Source organism: Telopea speciosissima, chromosome 7, assembly GCF_018873765.1.
Source record: "Telopea speciosissima isolate NSW1024214 ecotype Mountain lineage chromosome 7, Tspe_v1, whole genome shotgun sequence".
NCBI lineage: Eukaryota > Viridiplantae > Streptophyta > Magnoliopsida > Proteales > Proteaceae > Telopea > Telopea speciosissima.
The window spans coordinates 67,168,881-67,190,812 of NC_057922.1; the positions used below are offsets into that span (position 1 = coordinate 67,168,881).

General features: G+C 40.4%; 1 protein-coding gene across 1 annotated transcript in view; it reads right to left on the reverse strand.

The window, feature by feature from the left end:
• LOC122668091 (26S proteasome regulatory subunit 7-like) overlaps positions 1 to 21,932 on the reverse strand; it is a 41,479-nt gene that overhangs the window by 258 nt on the left and 19,289 nt on the right. Inside the window, exons 3-9 of the mRNA XM_043864649.1 lie at positions 5,389 to 5,480; positions 5,222 to 5,299; positions 5,044 to 5,105; positions 3,603 to 3,747; positions 3,188 to 3,406; positions 2,870 to 3,051; positions 887 to 1,062 (exon numbers count right to left, since the gene is read on the reverse strand). Coding sequence (XP_043720584.1) covers positions 887 to 1,062; positions 2,870 to 3,051; positions 3,188 to 3,406; positions 3,603 to 3,747; positions 5,044 to 5,105; positions 5,222 to 5,299; positions 5,389 to 5,480 — 954 coding nt within the window. The remainder of the gene's footprint in view (positions 1 to 886; positions 1,063 to 2,869; positions 3,052 to 3,187; positions 3,407 to 3,602; positions 3,748 to 5,043; positions 5,106 to 5,221; positions 5,300 to 5,388; positions 5,481 to 21,932) is intronic.

Here is a 21,932-nt window from a genome sequence, read left to right on the forward strand (position 1 = left end):
AAGCTTTTCTATAAGATGCATTCAAAAAACCAGAACTGAATGCCCCCAACAATCTCTACCACGTGGCAGATTGGATAGGACCAAAATTTTGCGGATAGGTAGACCCTAAGGTCCCTGCTTTTTACGTGACAACATAAAGCTTTAGACATAGAGTGAACTATGGGATGGTGCATGAACATACACAAACAGCTGCAAAAATACAAGGATGCATGGGCATACATGGGAAGGTATTTGATTGGATTTGAGTCTATATTATAACACATGGCTAATCCATGAGGTGTACAACTAATCCAACAGTCCATGTGGCTCCAAATGGACCATTTGGACGAGCTTATCTGAATGTGGCTGAGAAAATGACCTTTTCCCTTCTATGTTGCAGCTGAGGGGGGGGCGTGGATTTATGGTCGATCAGCAATGTAGACAAACAAACTACCACTGTAATGACATGCAAAACAACAGTTTGCCATAAAACATTGAGTCGAGTCATCCATCATGCAAAAACTGAAGATCCATTCAGTGCAATAAGATATTCACCCTCCAAAAAGATCAATATCAAAGGCTACCTCAATTAATCAAGAGTCAATTGATTGTTTTAGGAATGCGCTTGTAGCACAGTGGTGGCAGCCAGCCCCTGGGCCCACGAAAGACCAAGGAGATCTTGTGATCGACTCTCCACTCCATTCCCTCTCCCCCCCCCCCCCCCCCTTGCCTAAGGGCCCTGGTTGTCATATGACTGGGTTGTCAAAGACCAAAAAAGAAATGGTTGTTTCGTTAATCCAACCATGACAACAAGATTTACATTGGCTAACACGGTATTAGTAACACCTACAGGGTCAAAAAGCAGCATCACAAATAGAAAATAGTACTCTCAAGTAGCTTGGCTTACCAGTAGAGTTGGGGCAAAGGCGAGCAAGAAGCTCAAACCGAATCTCTCTTTCACAGTTCATCGTCCTTGTGTGGATCTTGAATATCTGTGTCCTACTCTCCAAATCAGGTAGCCCAAACTCAACCTTACGATCAAGCCGACCAGGTCGTAGAAGTGCTGGATCTAGGGTATCAGGTCTGAAAAGATGTAAAATAAAGGTCAACAGTAAAATTGATATGCTGGAGGATACAAAAGACAAAGGAAATCAACTAAGCCAGAGCAAGAACATGGTACTGATGCTGACATCCAAGCACCAATCATCTTCTATTGATACCCCTTTCTTTTCTTGAAACTAACTATGCCAATAAATATTTAAGGCTTGAAAACAATCCTTTTAGTAGATGGTCTTAGGTGACAGTGTTGGAAGGGTGACACACAGGCATGATTACATAATCAATTTTTTTTGGCAACTATCCATTACTTGCTGCAGGCACCAGGAATCCTGGCCAGGAGAAGCAATTCCCTTGGGCCCCATTTGTTTGCCGGATAAAAAAAGGTGGGAAACTTGTGAGGGTGGGTCCCACATGTTGTGGGTTGGGTTGACATGAGAAGGAAAGGAAAGGAAACAATGGAATATGCATTTTGTAGAGGGGTGAGATTTAGTGGGAGAGAGAGGAAATGGACATGGGGTAGGATTCCATGGGAAAGAAAGGAAATAGGAAGAGAGAGATAGACTCAAAAGTAACTTTTCCATGAATAGTGCCAAAGTCCTACCAATTTGGTAGGACTTTGAAAGTGAATGGGGTGGGAAAAAGAGGGGTGCCACCTCACCAGAGACCAGACAAAAATAAATACATTTAATGAGCTTGTGTGGGAGTTTCCCACCCCATCTAACCAAACAGTCACATTTGTGGTAATTTGTGGGAAACAAGTACAAGTTTCCCACCCCTTTTTTCTTTTTCTCCGTCAAACAAACAGGGCCTTAGTGAATACTTTGCTGCTTCGAGATCAACATAAGAGCAATGTTGAGGTGACTCACAGACTCAGATTGAGATGATTCTAGCTCAGTGTTTTATCCGATTTTTTTTTTAACAGCCATACACAAAGCACATGCAAGGCCTTTCATCATTGTACTCCAAAGAAAAGTGTGGCCACAGTTTCAGTAAATGAGACCGTAAATGTCCTATAATAATTTTAGGACTAAGTTTCCCTCCACCCATAGAGGACGGTTCACTCACCATCCTAGGGTTTTAGTAAAAAAGGGCGTACCCAATGCACAAGGCTCCCGCCACTGCGGGGTCTGGGGAGGGTCATAATGTACGCAGCCTTACCCCTGCTTTCACAGAGGCTGTTTCCAGATTCAAACCAGTGACCACTTGGTCACAAATCACAATGGAGCAACCTTTACCATTGCATCAAGGCCCGCCCTCCCCTCCTAGGGTTTTAGTATGTACCAAAATACCCTCCAGATACCCTTTCCCGCCCTCTCCCGCCCCATTGTGAATGGGATCCCATTCACCGTGGGTGCAGAGAAACTCGGTCCATAATTTTATTATGGCACCCTACAAAAAAGTACAAGTCAGTAATAATATAGGCAAAAATTTTCTAGACCGGCACCAAGTTTTGCCAAGTGATAGGGTGATGTGGTAATCCCAACGGTATGGATATCTAGGAAATGGCCTACATTGGCCGTGCGTTAAAATCTACACTCTTTATTATATACTCTACCATGTATTTGCACATTTTATTGTATTTTAAGGTGTCCTTTTTTTCTTTGAAAATTTTCATTTCTTCAGCGGATTTTTGGAACTCAATTTTATCAGTTGATCAACTGTCTGGTTTGACACTTGGAATGTGAACAAGGGACCTTGGGGTCTACCTGAACACAAAATTTCAGCTCTACCACTCTGTCATGTGGCAGATATTTGTGCCAGGTTAGTGGTAGCTCTAAACCCACTAAACTACACACCCACAGATATGTATATATGCATAAAGCGAACAGACCTATTTGTCGCCATTAGAACTTTGATGTTCCCTCGAGCATCAAACCCATCAAGCTGATTCACAATTTCAAGCATGGTCCTTTGAACCTCATTGTCTCCACCCACACCGTCATCAAAACGTGCGCCCCCAATGGCATCCACTTCATCAAAAAAGACGATACAAGCTTTCTTTGAACGTGCCATCTATTATAATGTTAATTAAATATGTCAGCTAATACTCAAGGACCAATAAGATTAGGAAATCACACTTTTCTGTTTGGGTAACAATGACTGAACAATGTGAGAAAATGTAGATTGTAAATAGGGAGGCATACATCACCTGGAAAAGCTCTCGAACCATGCGAGCCCCCTCACCAACATATTTCTGGACAAGTTCACTTCCAATAACACGAATGAAGCAAGCATCAGTTCTGTTGGCTACAGCTCTAGCCAAGAGTGTTTTGCCTGTCCCAGGTGGACCATAGCAAAGAACACCTTTAGGAGGATCAATACCAAGCTTCACAAATTTCTCTGGATGAAGCATCGGCAGCTCCACGACCTTAAGAAAGAGATTCAGATAAAATTCAAAAATGAGTGTCGACAGGAGACCATCAACAGCTATAGGTGGTTCCTGGTCTATTCTACCCCCTAAAACCAATCCAATAATAAAACTAGAATAAAACACAAAAAGAATTCTACCACCTAAAACTAATCCATGAATAGAACTAGAAAAAAACATTAAAAGTATTACACACTTCTCGCATCTTTTCTATCTGCTCCTTACATCCACCAACATCATTGTATGTAACATCTGGCTTCTCTTCCACTGTCATCATGGTAACACTCGGATCAATCTTCGGGGGCAAGGGAATCTGAATCTGATATTTATTTCGATCAACCCTGCAAAAAACCAGCAAGAAACAGAGCAGTCAAACAATAAAAAATGAGCAGGAGGGAGAGGAAAGAGCTTCAAACAAACTAGGAGCACAAGTCAAAAGCTTCAACCACTAGATACAGGGAGCAGTAGCATAAAAAAAAGCTAATGTTATGCATGAAGAGAACATGAACACCACAAATACCAAAAAACTGATAAGCATCCAGTTCCAAACAGATGAAGATTTATAAGATTGCACAGAAAAGGTGCAGAAAGAGAATGCACCTTCTATAGAACTAAGCCCAAATATATAAATCCTTTCTAACAACCAGAAATATATATAAACCCTCTGACATCTCCACTTCTTCCACACCTTTGTAATCACTTTGCACCAATGGGAAATAAAACTAGCCAGCTGCCGAAGTTTTCTAGTTACACAGAATTTGGAAATCCAAATCGTGGATTTCTATTTAATGTAAGGAACTTTAGATAATAGTCTACATGTAAATATGAATTTTTTAAAAAAAAATTAACTTATACAAAGTTTGCCAGCAAATTGATGCAGTACCACTACAAGAAAGATTGCCATGGAGTGAGTTCCAACATGTTTGGCGTGAGATGAATCAACCAGCTAACTTCACAGACTCTATGAAATTGGGATTGGCTGAACCTATTGTATACCTGTCAGAATTCCCTGTAATCTTTGTAATCTTGTACAAAATGACTTTGACCATGTATTTTATTAATGACTGTAACTTTCCATCTTTTAAATAAATTTTGAGATTACCTATCAACAAAAAACCAACCAAACTCTAGGATATCAAAAAGTTCCAACTGTATGAAGAGGAGAAGATGAGCAACAACTTAATTCAGAGATCACATTCAAAAGATTCAACTGTTACACTAAAATATGGAATAAATATATATTTATAATCTTTCTACCACTATTAAGAAAAATAGCCTATAACAAGAAGGAAACACAATTATTTAAAAATAAGGGGAGGGGAGGGGAGGGGGGGGGGGGGAGGGAAAACTAACTCATCCTACCTAGAATCAGACTCAACTAAACGTAACTAGGATTTAAAAACTTAAATCTCTTTAAACGATAACTCTAATATGGCTCAATAAGAATCATAAGCTAACTGAAAACTAACCTTTACTCCTCCAAACCAGGTCCCACAAGTAGGATAAACTTTAACTAACAAGATGACTTCATAAATAATAGATAATGGACCCCACTACTAATACTAACTACCCTAATTGATATTTTAATAAAATTTGTGCCTTAAATGTAGACAAAGAGAGAAAGAGAGAGAGAGTACCCCACACGCATGCCTTCTTCTATATCAGTTGGAGAAACTTTATCACCCAGCCCAACGACAAACTGTATTAACCAAAAACATAAATAAATAAATAACTACTCACACCCTCCCAAAAAAAAAAGAAGGAAATTAATAACAGGTTTATGAACTCCAGTAATTTCAAATGACAAGGAATTACCTTGGCAATTTGCTTAACATTTATAACATACTTTGCATCTTCAGAGTTCTGGTTAATTATTTTTGTGCACCTTGCTACCTATTTTCAACAATCACAATAAGAAATATGTAGGAAAAAGAAACAGGCCAATGTGGCCGAGTAAACAAGCAGATGACAAAAACATATACTTGTAGAGGTTGCTCCTCCTGCATCATCTGTTTATCAGAAACAAGATCCCATTGGCTGGGTGCAGCTAAACCAGTGTCCGATTCTTTAATACCTGTATTTTCAAACAAAAGCAAAAGATCAAACTTTATATGAAGTACAAAAGAGAGACCTATCTGTTCAAATTCTAGAGCAACTGAATGGATGTTTGCCAACTGTTAATCACCACAAGAAAATAAAGAATCCAATATAAATTACAACTTGTAATTAAATTTTAAAATAGAATATTAAACTAGAAAAAAAAACCCTCAGTAGCCATAACCATAAGAGTTTGTGCAGACAAGGTTAAAGGGTCCAACAAAAACCAAGGGAGACATTGTCTAGGAGTTCTTGTGAATCAATAGTGAAACATACAATGTATTTGATGCTCATGACCTAATTCTCGGACCACAAGAAGACAAGATACACCTGGTCGGTATGAGCCCACAGAGAACAATTGACAAAGGAACAATAATGGAAGGAAATCAAGCTATGGAATCTAAGCAAAAATGAGTATTAAACCTAGCTTCCAGCTCCATATTATATCTAGGGTATTTTGTTCTTTAATATGAGGTTAATTTTGTAATTTCATTTTTATCAGCCAATGATAGGTAGTAGACTAGTAGTCCAGTTTGTTTTAAATTCTATTTGTCTCAGATTCGATTAAGATTTAGTCTTTGAGTTTGTTTATACACAAGCATGTATCCATCAATTGAAGAGATTTGGAATGAAATTTTATTTTTCTTATATGCTGGTTGCTGTGAGAGTCGACAGACTAGTCGAATGCTGCTTTCTCTTCCTCTCTGATCAGATCCCCTTCTTCTGATCAGTGTTCTCTTCAGGTCAGATCTCTCCCACTATTCTTTCCTTTTGTTCTCTTCATCTATCGCAGTGTTATTTTATTTTCTTCCGTTCCTTGTTTTCTCCCATTCTGCTACTGTTTTCCACTATTTCCCTGTTGTTGGTGGTACCACTGGATAGAAAAGAAATCTTCAGAACCCATCCAAGATCTCACGGTTTGGACTGAGATTTGAGGGTCTTCTTCCCCACCCTAGACCGACTCAGATTGTAGAGTTTGAGGGCGAGAAACTGTCAGAGTTGAAAGTTCTACATCAGGTTTCGAATCTGGTTCTGTTCTTACTACCAGACCCAGTTTCAGAAAATTTCTGTTCTATTACCACTTGATCTTTCAAGCTGAAACTAGTTGGCATTTATGAGGCCTAGTAGTGAGGATAATTTCAGCCTAATTGGGTTCCATATAGGTGAAATCTCTCACCCGCAATCCCCAAGAGATTCCTCATCAAGTTTCAATATTTGCAAAATTTACATAATTGACACTATTCCTTTAAATCTGAGTTTGTATCAATTTGACGGGCCCATAGCGACCAGAATTAGGGTTTTGGAACTCTAGGTTGCACCAATAATGGTATCAAAACCGAAATACTTACAGCCATTCCAACCATGACAAGACCTTTCCACATCACCAACCTTGAGCTTCACAAGCTATACAAGGAATTACAGGAAAACCAGAGGGGATTAAAATGAGACTTGACAAGTTCATGACAGAGACTACGCTGACTGGGAACAGACTCACAAAACTCTCACTGAGATTCTTGCCATTGTGAAGAGAACCAACAGGCATGATGATCCAGATTGTCTACACCAGGTCCCTAGTTTGGTACTCTTGACTTGCAGATACGCCTCTGAAACCACCGCCAAAGCCAGTTATTCCCTAGGAGTCTAGGACATCAAACGGCAGTTCACATACAGAAATTATGACATCAAAGCCAAGGTTTCAAAGTTCGACAGGGACTTAAATCTTCTCTTGACTAGTTGACCAAGGTCGAAAGGATTTTCACCCACAAATCCTTTTTGAATGACCAAAAGAGTAAGCTTATCCTCACCAAATTCATTGAGTATGCATGTTTGTAGTAGGATTTGTAGGATTTTCACCAACAAATCCTTTTAGAATGACCAAAAGAGTAAACTTACCCTCACCAAATTCATTGAGTATGCCTATTCGTGGTGGGATGACATGCTACAGTTGAGGTTTATCAAGCGACTTGAAACTGTCACAAATTGGAGGTCATGAAGCAGATACTGAATGAAAAGTTTGCTCCTTCTAACTACGAGAAAGTGTTGTTCCACAAGATGGTCAACTTCCACCAAGGTAGTAAAGATATGAATATCTACAACATGGAGTTCCAAAGTTATCTTCCAGGTGCAAACACCAAGAGACAGATCTACATCGAGTATTGAAATGTGTCAGTGGGCTGAACATAGAAATCTGGTTAGAGCTTTGCAAATGGGAATTTCAGATCAATTGATATGACTACTGCATATACCAAGACAAACAAAGAAAAGTACAGCTACTTGATGGACATGCTCAAGACTTCTTCAACTTACAGCCTACACCCAAGACTGAAGAAAAGAAAGATGAGCCTCGCAAGGTTGACGAAAAGAAAACAGAGGTCCTCAAGGGAAACGAGAGGCTCAAAACCATAGTTGCAATTGTGGTGATAAAGGTCATTTTGGAATCAAGTATCCAAACAAGACCCGTTCTATGAACATTGCTGAGATGCAGTTGACAGAGATGGACAACAAGGATTATAGGGAGATTTGTCAGCCTATTCCTCCACATCTTGATGAGCTGAATTATAGTTTTGATAATGAAGTTAAAGCCCACTCAACTAGTCTTACTCCACTCTAGAAAGCTCCCTCTTCAGGAAGAAGGGATTTATACTTCATGATGAGGATTCTGTGGCATTTCATGCAATTGTTAACATAGGAGCAGAAGCCAACCTCATCTCAGCAAACCTAGTTTAAGCACTCAAACCTCTCACGGAAGCAGTTCTTTAAGACAATCCATGTGCAAGGTTTTAAAGCTAATGCTAGAGAAGAGGCAAATGAAGTTGTTCGAGTACATCTTCAATTTAAGGCACTGCACGACCAAGTGCATTGCCTAATCAACCCCTTAGCACATTGTGATGTTCTCTTAGGGCAACTACGCTAGCATCCAATACGATGGTGCACATAACACCATCAAGGTGAAACAAGGAGGGCATGCTTATTTGTTGTTGCCTCATACGTTGATGGATATGCCTCAACAACGGCAGTGTTTTACTCATAGGTAAGAGCCACAGCCATTTCTTTCCACTTATCCAGAAGTTGCATTCCCATTGTCTTCCCCAAGGTACATGCCTCCTCAGCATCGAGTTCAATACAAGAACATCTTAGGTTCACAATCTAACTCGATGGAGTAGAGTTCTTTCTAGAGCAGAACTGATCCAGTAATATGTGCTTGGCTGGACTGACATGACCAGTCTGGAGGACCAGACCAAGGAGAACCAGGCTCAAACCTGGTCTTTGGTTCCATAGGGATATCTATGGTATTTTTGGATGTAGTTTGAGGGACGAAGAAGAGAAGAGGGGTCAGCAAGCCTAGGCCATCGAGCAGCCCAACTTAGGGGCCATGTGCTAGGTTTGATCCACCTGATGGGCCAGGTTTGAGCCATCTCTAAAGTAGCCCATGCGTGGGGGACAGTCCTACTTGCTATTTGATAGTTACTATTTTTATTGTTTGCTACTTTATTAGGTAGTGGTTAGTACTACATAGTTGCGTCTTTCTATTTTTGTTAAAAGCTACACATTAGATTTTATTTTGAATTTTGTTTCTATTTTGAGATGTATCTAGAAGTTAGGGCTTGTATTAGGCTAGTTTCTATTTTAATGGGTTACTACTTCGCAGGGGATTTCTTCTCCATGCAAGGGGAACCCTAGTTACTGTTCCTAATAAAAGGGGACTTGAATACTACACCCCATGATTTGAGGTTGAAAAAAAAAGATTTGCTTGTTGCATCTTTTGCTGTAAGAGATCCTATCGATCAATGAAAGACTGACCAAGCCCATAGGTGAGAGGCCTTTGTCATATCCCTTCTTCCCCTCTATTTCCTCCCCCTTTTTCTTCTTCCTCTCCCTAATCTTATTTTCTGGTTCTGAAAGCTTCAGTTCAGTGTAACCCTTATTATGGTATTTTCTAGACCTTGTTTGTTGCTGATTAGGAGGCTACTGGTAGTACAAACTGCTGGGCACATGTAATTCTGGCGTCTGAGAATTCTTGCTGATCAATAGAGGCCTTGCAGTTCTCTATTTTGGAGTTTTGTGGACTGCTACTTCAAGGACAGGTATTTCATCATCTACATTGGAATGGTCTGCGGTTTTGAAGGTTTGAAGGTTTGAAGTTCTAATCCTATGCTACCATTGACCTTAGTTGTAAGTTGTAACCTGATCTGGCTGTGATTTGGGAGATACGTGTAGTTGCTAAATTCTGCCCTTAGTTACTTATTTTGTGCAACTACTGAATCATGGAACCTGTCCATTGGATGAGGTTGATTTTTATATATCATGTGCTAGCTATTGGGTGAGTGATCTGCTGTTAAAGTTACTGTGTTAATGTTGTTAGAAGTTCTTGATATAAGGGGGAGGGAGTCGTGAATTAGAGCTAGCGCTAATTCACGATCTCCCTCTTAGGGGTATTTTAGTATTTTACTTTTACCCTATTGTCTAAGCTATTAATTATGAAGGTTTTGGGGCAGTCAGTCCTACGGCTGTGACTCCCAACTTGTTGCAGCAATTCTTCTTCTCTTCCTCCTTCTTTCTCTTTAATTAGTTTACATGGTATCAGAGCAGGATCAATAGGGACTGGTTCATGCTTCAAGAGATCCATTGTTCTCTTTTGATCGAGGTTTTACAGTAGCTGAAGTTGTCTTCTACAAATCAATCAAGTTGTAGACTCTTCCGTCTTTCGTTTGAAGGGGTGCAGCACCCTATGCTGTCTTTGGTTTTTGTTTAGAGACTAGTGCGTGAGTATATGAAGAACTAGGTCTTTGGTTTTTGATGATTTTGATGAGTTGTTGTGGGACGTGAAGGTTGATGGAGTAATAGGTTGAAGTCAGCAATATTGAGAGTATTCAAGATTTTTTTTTTTTAATCTTGATTTTGTGCTTTGAGTTGTATTATACTTTGGGGGTGATTCTCGATTTTGTTTTAATCGGGATTATTTGGTGGAGTGTTCTTTGGCTGTCTCTGCGATTTGAAAATTATCTGGATTAGTAAGAATGGTTGAGACCAAGACTGTGGTGACTAAGCTTTCGTCTTCTCATCGTATTACTGATCGGAAGTTTTTTTCCAGCAATGGAAGAAGGTGGTTCGATTGGCTTTGATTGGCCGTGATCAGCTGTTAAGATTATCGTGTTTAGTTGTTTGGGGTTATTTATGTCTTTTATGGTTCTTTCTAGTTAGTTCTAATTAGTTTTATGTCTCAAGGGTATTTTGGGTGTTTTCTATTGTAATTCACTTAAAGTTCTATTATAAATAAACCTGCCTCTCACGATTTAGTTATTCAACTAAATCGTGAGAAGTCTTCTCTCTCTCGGTTTTACTCTTTCTTCTCTTCTCAAATCTTCTTTCTTCTTTGCTTTCTTCTTCAAGTTGTCTTGCTGCAGGTTAGTTTTTAGCTTCAGTTCTGTTACATGGTATCAGAGCTTTGAATTCTGATCCACGAGATTCTCCTTGCTGCTGCTGTTTTGAAGGTTTTTCACCTCTTTATTTATATCGTGGTCTACAGCAACCATATGCTGCTTATATTGATCTGAACTCTAGTCATATATTCATGAAGGACTAGAGTTCCCTGCTATGTTGCAACTGATTGTGTATGTTCCTGCTGCTGTTCGAAGCCCTTGAAGATTGGTTCCTTGCTTGCCCCTAAAACCCTGACAATCGATATTCCAAAACCCTGTGGAAATAGATTTGTTTTTCTTCTGGGATCTGTTCTTCATTCTTGCTGCTGGATTTACAGTGATTATACATCATTATTGCCGGTTATCTTCATCAAAGATTATATTTCTGAATTGTTCTGTTCTGCCCTATTCTTCAAGGCTATCGATTTTACCCTGATCAGGGTTTTTTTTTTTTCTTTTGGGCTGTTATCGACATTGGTGTTTGCATCTATTAATTTCCCTAATGGCTGATGCTAAGTCTTCTACCGACAACTTTAACATTCAGATTACCAGTGTGAAGCTGAATGGTGCTTCTAATTATCTACTTTGGTTTCAAGCCTTTGAGGTCTATATCACTGCTCGCCGGAAGATGAAATACCTTACCATGGAACCTCTGAAATCTACAGATGACAAATATGATGATTGGAAAGCTGAGAATGCAACCCTTCTTTGCTGGCTTTGGAATAGCATGGAACCCTCCATTGCTTCTAATGTTATGTTTCATAAAACTGCCAAGGGTGTTTGGGAAGAACTTACGGAAAGCTACTCTCAAGATACAAATCTGTCTCGAATTTATGATCTCAATGAGAAATTCTTCTCTTTTAAACAAGATGGAAAATCCCTTGGTGAGTATTACAGTTCATTGAAGGGGATGTGGGAAGAACTTAATGTATACCAGCCTATCTCTACTGATGTTGATGTAATTAAGTCCCAACGATCTGAATTTTTGGTTGCCAAATTTCTCTCTGGGTTAGATTCTGATCTTCAATCCGTCAAAAGTCAATTGTTGACTGGAGAGAAGATCCCCTCTATGAATGAAGCATATTGTCGGCTCTAGAGAGTTGTATCCCCTTCAGTGGTGAAGTCTGATTCAGCTCCTACCAACAAAGATAATTCTGCCCTTTTCACTTCTACTGGAGGGCATGGCCGTGGTGGTGGTGGTAGTACCTCTTCTCGCAGTCGTGGTTCTACTTTTGGGCGTGGTCGTGGAGTTGGTTCTGGAGGTCGTGGGACTATGTCTAACACTGCTGGTTCTGGTTCTGTTGATGCTAGTTCTCGATGGTGCACTCATTGTAATCGGTTTAATCATACTATTGATAAGTGTTGGCTCAAACATGGCAAACCACAGTGGGCCCGTGAGCAATTTGCAAACTCTGCCGTATCTGATGGAGGGGCTGATTCTGTGCACTCTTTCGACATTGCCCCGGGATCCTCTACTGATGGTGGTAACTCTTCTAATGATTTAGTCTCTCAACTCTTACAACGAGTCCAGCAACTTGAGGCTGCTTCTTCTACATCTACAACTGTCCTTGCCCACTCAGGTACTACTGCTTGTTTCGAGTCCTCATCCTCTCCGTGGGTCATTGACTCCGGAGCATCTTCTCACATGATCGGTAAGCCTAAATTGTTTTCATCTTACACATAGCCTTCTATGTCATCTCGGATTTCTATTGCAGATGGATCCTCTATACCAGTCACTGGTCATGGGAAAGTTTCCTTGTCTTCTGACATATCTTTAACTAATGTTTTCCATGTTCCCAAGCTTCCTCTTAATCTTTTGTCTGTTAGTCAATTAACTAAAACTTTGAATTGTTCTATAACCTTTCACCCTTCTTATTGTGTCTTTCAGAATCTTGCAACAAAAACGAAGATTGGTAGCGGGTATGAGAAGGGAGGCCTCTCTTACTTTGATTTGGAAACTACATCCACTGCAGCAGTTGCTACTTCTCCTGGCGTATCTCCTTTACATTGGCACTATCGGCTAGGACATCCTTCTCTATCTAAGCTGCAGCACCTTGTTCCCAGTTGCAAGTCTGTCTCCCATATCGAGTGTGAAGCTTGTGAGCTTGGCAAGCATCATCGTACTGTTTTTCCTTTGACTCCGGAGTCTAGGAGTACTTCTTTATTTCAGTTGGTTCATTCGGATATTTGGGGTCTTTGTAGGGTCAAAAGTCAGTTAGGGTTTTCTTATTTTGTTAGTTTTATTGATGATCACTCTCGGATGATATGGCTGTACCTCTTGAAGGATCGATCTTAATTTGTGTCTGTCTTCAAACAGTTTTATAATGAAATTCGAGGTCAATTTGGTGTTCCTTTAAAAACTTTGCGTACTGACAATGCCCTTGAATTAATTCAACGTGAGGTCTCTCATTTTTGTTCTGACAATGGCATTCTTCACCAAACTACTTGCTCTTATACACCCCAACAAAATGGTGTGGCAGAGCGCAAAAATCGCCATTTGTTAGATGTCACTCGTTCTTTGATGTTTCATATGCATGTTCCCAAACTCTATTGGGCCGATGCTGTGTTGATAGCCTATTTTCTGATTAATCGTATGCCTTCATCTGTTCTAAATAATCAAATTCCTTTCAAAATAGTGTTTCCTGATCGGGCTGTTTTCTCTCTTCCTCGTGTTTTTGGTTGTCAGTGTTTTGTTCATGTGCTTCGCCCAAGGCTTGATAAGTTATCTCCTCGGGCTGTTAAGTGTTTATTTCTTGGATATTCTCGTACCCAGAAGGGGTATAGATGTTTTGACCCTGTTTCTCGCCAACAGTTTATTTCTGCTGATGTTACCTTTTTCGAGAGTTCCCCTTATTTTGCTGGTTCCTCCGTTGATGTTACTCTTGATGAAGTTGGTCGGGTTGCTGCCCCTGCTCCTCTTCCTTTGCCGATAGCTGCCCCGCCTGTACAGGTTTATGTGCGTCGTCACCAACAAGCAGCTGCTGCTCCCACTTCAACCTATTGCGGCCACACCTTTACCGCCACCAATCGATTCTTTGCTGCGCAGATCCTCTGTTGGTGTTGATGATCTCCATATTGCTCAGAGAAAAGGTACTCGTACTTGCACTAACCGTCCTCTTTATCCTCTGGCAAATTATGTGTCTGTTTCTCATCTTCCCCTTCATTATCGTGCTTTTGCTACTGCATTACATTCTACTTTTATTCCCACTTCTTATACCATTGCTATGTCTCGCCCTGAGTGGAAAAATGCTATGGATGTGGAGATGGAGACTCTCATCTCTCGTAAGACTTGGTCTTTGGTTGATCTCCCACCTGGTAAGGATCTTGTTAAGTGTCGTTGGGTGTACACGGTGAAGTTCAATCCCGATGGTACTATGGAGCGGCACAAGGCCCGTTTGGTTGCCAAGGGGTTTACCCAGACCTATGGGGTCGATTATTTTGAGACTTTCTCTCCTGTGCGAGGCTGAATTCAGTTCGTATTTTGCTTTCTTTGGCCGTTAACCTTGACTGGCCCCTTTTCCAGATGGATGTGAAGAATGCTTTCTTATATGGTGACCTGTTGGAGGAGGTGTATATGGAGCAACCTCCTGGTTATGTTGCTCAGGGGGAGGATAGTGTCCGAGTTTGTCGCCTTCATAAGGCAATTTATGGACTGAAACAGTCTCCCCGTGCCTGGTTTGATAAATTTGGCAGTGTTGTTGCTGGTTGTGGATTTTCTCAGTGCTACTCTGATCACTCTATCTTTCTTAGACGATAGGGGTCTAATGTGGTCATCTTAGCAGTATATGTTGATGATATTATCATTACTGGTAATGATGCTTCTGGGATTGCACAGGTGAAGACATATCTACTTGACAATTTTCAGATTAAGGATTTGGGTAACCTCAGGTATTTTCTTGGCATTGAGGTTGTTCGCAGTTCTCGCGGTCTAAGCTTGTTCCAAAGGAAGTATGTTCTTGATTTACTTGATGAGACAGGTATGATGGGTTGTAAACCTATTGATACTCCTATGGATCCTCATGTCAAGTTTGGTGCTTCTGATGACACAGACTTTAGTGATCCACACCAGTATCGACGCCTGGTCGGTAGACTTATCTATCTTACAGTTACTCGTCCTGATATTTCTTTTGCTATGGATGTTATCAGTCAGTTCATGCAGACGCCTAAGCAAGTTCATTGGGAGGCTGCTTGTCGTATTTTACGTTACCTTAAGGGTGCTCCTGGCTAGGGGCTTGTCTATCGTCGTCATGAACACACTAGCATTGTTGGATTTTCTGATGCCGATTGGGCTAGTTCTGATGGTGATCGTAGATCTACTATTGGTTATTGTACTTTCTTTGGTGGTAACTTGGTTACTTGGAAGAGTAAGAAAAAGACTACTGTTGCTCGTTCCAGTGCAGAGGCCAAGTACAGAGCTATGGCTCACACAGCTGCTGAATTGATGTGGGTTCGTTCCTTTACTCATGAGCTTGGTTATTTCAGTAATCAGCCCATGGAGATGTACTGTGATAACCAGGCTGCTATCTATATTGCCAACAACCCTGTGTTTCATGAACGAACCAAGCACATTGAAGTTGACTGTCATTTTGTTCGCGATGTTGTTCTAAAGAAGTTGATTACTACTACTTTTGTTCGATCCCAGTTTCAGCTTGGAGATATGTTTACCAAAGTTTTGTTTCGACCACAGTTTGCAAGTGGCTGTTCCAAGCTGGATCTTGGTGATGTCTACGCTCCAGCTTGAGGGGGAGTGTTAAGATTATCGTGTTTAGTTGTTTGGGGTTATTTATGTCTTTTATGGTTCTTTCTAGTTAATTCTAATTAGTTTTATGTCTCAAGGGTATTTTGGGAGTTTTCGATTGTAATTCACTTAAAGTTCTATTATAAATAAACCTGCCTCTCACGATTTAGTTATTCAACTAAATCGTGAGAAGTCTTCTCTCTCTCGGTTTTACTCTTTCTTCTCTTCTCAGATCTTCTTCTTTCTTCTTTGCTTTCTTCTTCTAGTCGTCTTTGCTGCAGTTAGTTTTTAGCTTGATATTGAATTACATGACAGGATCATTTGACAAAATAATGGAAAGAGTTGATTGATGATACATCATGGGAATATTTGAATGTCCTATACTTTGGACAAGACAACCTGTACCGGATATATGATCTGTCCCAGGCTTTCTATAAAGTGGATCAAAAGAATCTCAATGTTACCCAATATTTTGCCGACTTCAAACGTTTGTATGAGGAGCTGAATTCTGTCCTTCCTATTTCATTGGATGTGCAAGCAATGCAAAACCAGCGAGAACAGCTTGCTGTTATGGTATTTTTGGGTGGACTTTGTAAGGAATTTGAGTCGGTGAGGTCTCAGATTCTTGGTGTAGATAAGGTCACCCCTCTTTCAAAAACTTTTTCTCGAGTTTTACGTGCTTCCCGTGAAAGCAGCCAAGAGCCCACCAATGCTGAAAATTCTGCTCTTGCTTCTTTTCCACCAAACCGTGGTTCTAATGGTGGGACAGGTAATAGTGGTGGTCGTGGTCGTGGTCGTGGTCGTGGGACTAGTACTAGTAAAGCTCCCACTTCTGGTGCTTCAGAGACTTCAGGGCGGGTGAGGACTTGTCATCATTGTGGTAAGTCTGGCCACATTCAGCGCTTTTGCTGGAAACTACATGGTAAACCACCTCACTTTGCCAACTCGGCTAGTAGTGATTCGGGTGTTCCTTCGCCATCCAGCCTGAGGATAAAACTGTGACTATATCTGACGAAGATTATGAGCGCTTTACTCAATTTCAGAATTCCCCATAATCTCAGTTCTCCACTGCAACTCTTGTTCAGACAGGTAATGCCACTGCGTGCCTTTCATCCACCTCTCGTCCCTAGATCATTGATTCAGGTGCTTCAGATCATACGACTGGGGTTTCAGGTATTTTTTCTTCATTTCCTGAGTCTTCTTCGAATGTTGTGTTAGCTGATAGGTCTTTAACTCAGGTTCGGGGTACAAGCACTGTGCATACTACCTCATCTTTATCATTATCCTCTGTTTCTTATTTGCCTAAGTTTCCATTTAATTTGTTGTTTGTTCACAAGTTCACCAAAGCTCATAATTGTTCTGTCACAAGTCGAAGAAGACGATTGGTAGAGGCCGTGAATCTGGGGGGCTGTATCTACTTGAAGACACATCAACGATGGCATGTTCGAGTGTGGCGCTTCCTCATCAGGTTCATTGTTGTTTGGGTCATCCTTCCTTGGAGAGTTTGAAAATTTTAGATAGTCATTTTAAATCTTTGTCTAGTATTAATCGTTAGTCGTGTCAGTTTGGGAAACTTCACCGTATAAGATATCCCCCTAGAGTTAATAACAGGGCTGCCCACCTTTTTTCTTTAGTTCATTCTGATGTATGGGGCCCTTGTCCGGTTGTTTCTCAGTTGGGCTTTCGTTACTTTATTACATTTGTTAATGATTATTCCCGAGTTACCTGGATCTATTTAATGAAGAATCGTTCTGAGTTATTTTCCATTTTTTCTGCTTTTGTTCATGAAATTCAGAATCAGTTTAATACTTCATTAAAAGGTCTTCGAAGTGATAATGCTAAAGAATACTTTTCTGCTCCTTTTACTACATTTATGGTTCTCCATGGCATCATTCATCAGTCCTCTTGTACGGACACACCTCAACAAAATGGTGTGGCTGAAAGGAAAAACAGGACATTTAATGGAGGTCACTCGATCTCTTTTGTTTGAGATGAAAGTGGCTAAAATTTTTTGGGCTGATGCAGTTTTGACAGCATGTTATCTTATTAACCATCTGCCATCTTCAGTTTTGTGTGGGGGTATTCCTTATTCTTTATTGTTTCATTCTCAACCTTTGTTTGCTTTACCCCCTCGTATCTTTGGGAGTGTTTGTTTTATTAGGGATCATCGTCCTAGTCGCTTTAAGTTGAATCCTAGGGCTCTTAAATGTCTTTTTGTGGGGTATTCTAAAACTCAGAAGGGTTATCGTTGTTATTCTTTTGATTTAAAGAAATACTTTGTTACAGCTGATGTCAAATTCTTTGAATCCACTCCGTTTGTTGAGTCTTCACTACCTTATTCAGATTTGGACGATGATCTGCCTGTCTATGTTGTCGAGCATTCTTCTCCTTTGCAGGATCCTTTGCCAGCAGCGCCACCTCCTACTAAGCTACCGGTTGTGTTCCATCGTCGCTCATCCGACGAGCCGACACCTCGCATTCCAACTTATGACAAATATAGCACCTGGTTAGCTACCTCTACCTCGTTTTCTTCGCCTCCAGATCTAGATCCTCCAATAGGTACTTCCCCTTCGCCTCCCATTCCTATTATTTTTTATTTAAATGTCCCTATTGCTTTTCGTAAGGGTGTTCAAAGTTGTACCCAATATCCTATCTCTAACTTTGTGTCCTATACTAGTTTGTCCTCTACTTTTGTTGCTTATTTGTCTACTCTTGAGCGTCATCCGATTCCCAAGTCTGTTGCAGAAGCCTTGTCTGACCCTGGGTGGAGGGCTGTTATGACTGAGGAATTATCTGCGCTGAAGGAAAATAAGACATGGGACCTTGTTTCTTTACCCTCTGGTAAGTCTGCCATTGGCTGTCGATGGATATTTGTGGTGAAAGTTAATCCTGATGGGTTTGTGGCTCGGTTGAAGGCCCGTCTTGTTGCTAAGGGATATGCCTAGGCCTATGGTATAGACTACCTGGATACCTTTTCTCCTATTGCGAAACTTGCTTCTGTTCGCATTTTCATTTCTTTGGCTGCTACACACCATTGGCCTTTGTTTTAGTTGGACCTTAAGAATGCTTTCTTGCATGATGATCTCCATGAGGAAGTGTATATGGAGCAACCTCCTAGTTTTGTTGCTCAGGGGGAGTCTGGTAAGGTGTGTAGGCTGAAGAAATCGTTGTATGGGCTGAAACAGTCACCAAGGGCGTGGTCTGGCAGATTTACAGATGTTGTGTTGGTGTTTGCACTGACTCGTCCTGAGAGTGATCATTCGGTGTTTTTCCGACATTCTGATGCAAGGAGGATATTTTTGGTAGTTTATGTAGATGACATTGTTATCACAGGAGATGATTCTTCAGGTATTGAGAGCTTGAAGACACATTTGGGACAGCAATTTCAGACTAAGGACTTGGGACGTCTAAAATATTTCTTGGGTATTGAGGTAGCTCAATCACGGAAAGGGATTTCGCTCTCACAACGGAAGTATGTTCTTGACTTGCTTTCAAAGACAGGGTTACTGGGATCTAAACCTTTGGATACTCCTATGGATCCTAATTTGAAACTACTGGCAGATGATGGTAATATCCTTGATGATCCAGAGAAGTATCGGAGGCTTGTAGAGAAACTCAACTATTTGATTGTGACTAGACCTGACATCTCTTTTCCTATCAATGTACTGAGTCAGTTAATGTCCTCTCTTCGGACGTCTCATTGGGATGCGGTTCTAAGAGTTTTGCGCTATATCAAGAAAGCTCCGAGACGTGGTCTTCTATATTCTGATCATGGTCATGGGAGGGTTGAAGGTTTTACTGATGCTGGCTCGGCAGGATCTCCAGTTGATCGAAGGTCCACTTCAGGTTACTGTGTTTGTTGGAGGAAAACTTGTTTCATGGAAGAGCAAGAAACAGACCGTTTTAGCTCGGTCCAGTGCAGAGTCGGAGTATCGTGCTATGACACATGGCACTTGTGAGTTGATGTGGATTGAACAGTTGATGACAGAGCTTGGGTTTGGTGATGATTCTCCTATATTATTATGGTGTGATAATTAGGCTGCCATTCATATTTCTACTAATCCTGTGTTTCATGAGAGAACGAAACACATTGAGATTGACGGTCATTTTGTTCATGAAAAGCTGCAACAAGGGATTATTTCTCCTCGTCATGTTCGAACCGGGGAGCAACTTGCTGATTTGTTTACAAAGTCTTTGGGAAGTGTGAGAGTAGATTATATTTGTAACAAGCTGGGCATGGTTAACATATATGCTCCAGCTTGAGGGGGAGTGTTAGAAGTTCTCGATATAAGGGGAAAGGAGCCGTGAATTAGAGCTAGCGCTAATTCACGATCTCCCTCGTAGGGGTATTTTAGTATTTTACTTTTACCCTATTGTCTAAGCTATTAATTATGAAGGTTTTGGGGCAGTCAGTCTTATGGCTGTGACTCCCAACTTGTTGCAGCAATTCTTCTTCTCTTCCTCATCTCTTCCCCTTCTCTCTCTTTATTAGTTTACAAATGTGAAGTTACAGCTAGGTTACTCATTCTGAAAGACTGAAACCTAGTTGCTATTTTGGTTATCAGACAATCTCTCCATCTGACCATTGGAATGGAATCAACGTTTAGGGTATTGAAGACCCAAGGGAGACCTATTAATACTGTTAATTTGGGGCTGATCAGACTTCTTGTTTGGGAACTATCACCAATTTCCTTTACTGCTTGTGTCCATTTGGGATTCTGCCTGTGGGAGGATTCTGAAACCTACTAAGATGTTAAGCTTGAATCCACCATTTTTTCTTTTACATGGGGTTAATTTTGTAATTCCATTTTTATCCGGAAAAAAAAAAGGTAATGGTCCAGCTATTTGTTATTCTTTTCTTGTTCAGATTACAATTAGGATTTAGTCCAACAACAACAATACCCGATACCGATACTTTAAACCTTGCTTATATATAAATAGACTCTCAGACTAAATCCTAATTATACAAACAAGTTTTAAAGTATTGGTATCGGGTATTGTATCGGAATGGTGATTTTAAGAGACATCGTATCGTGTCCGACAGATGCTAGATACATATGGAAATACTTAGGATAAATGCTAAATACAGCTTTGAAGCATAAAACACTATAAATAAGTAATATGTAAAATATATCTTGTATAAAAAGGAGAACAAAGTACGACGTGACAAGTACATTCAATAGATTTTACATAAAGGATGAGGTTTCTTACATGCACCAATACCAAATTTTTTTTAGGTATCGTATCGGTACCTTAAAGATACGACAATACATATCGGCTAGTATCGTCAGATACAAAAGGATACTTAAAACCTTGTATACAACCTTGTATCCATCGATTACAGATATTTGTAATGAGATTTTATCCGAGTTATACACTGGTTGCTGATAGAATTGACAGACTAGTCAAATGCTTGTTTATTTTTCCTCGCTGATCAGATTCCCTTCTTCCAATCAGTCTTCTCTTCAGGTCATAATCTCACACAATACTTTCCTTCACTCTATTCATCTATGGTTGTTTTCTTTTTAAATCCAGCCTGAACCGGTTGGACCAATTGGAACCAACAAAAACTGGACCGGACCAAAACCGAACCCTTATCAGGAGGTTTCAGGTTTGGGTTTTTGGAAACCGGTACAAAAGAGAAACCAGACTGAGCTGATAAAAAAACCAATAAAATTTCTGTTCCCAGTATATATATAAAAAAATGGGCATTCCCAATATATATATATATATGGGTTATCTTCCATAGCACGATGGAGATTGAAGTGAATTGCTTCACTATTATTTTTTTACCCATGCTTTTCAGTCATTAATTCAATATTTTGAGGGTAGGTATAGTAATTTTACAAACTAACCACAATTCACCAAATCTCTACCCGAGTCCCCTCACCTCCCCCTCCGTCTCCGATTGGGGCTCGCACTCCCTTTCTCCTCCCACTCACCGGTTGCCTTGAAACAGAGTAAGGATGTCTCCCCTCCCGCGTTGTCTCCCCACTCCCTGTAGTACCCCTCTTCCTGACTTGCCCCCATCTCCTGTCATCGAACTTGGGAGAGTGGAGGAAGCTGTTGTTGCTGCTACTTCTCTTTTAAGAACAATATTTTGACTGGCCTGATTCCTTCAACCTTGTTGCTAAAATCTCTGTGAGTGCTCATTCTCTTTTGCCAACTTCACTGTTGCTATATTTAACATTCCAAGTAAAATTGTGGTCAATTCTCCCATTAATAATTTCTTTTCTTCCTCAACTGAGGTAGTTATTGCTAGAGTATGGCA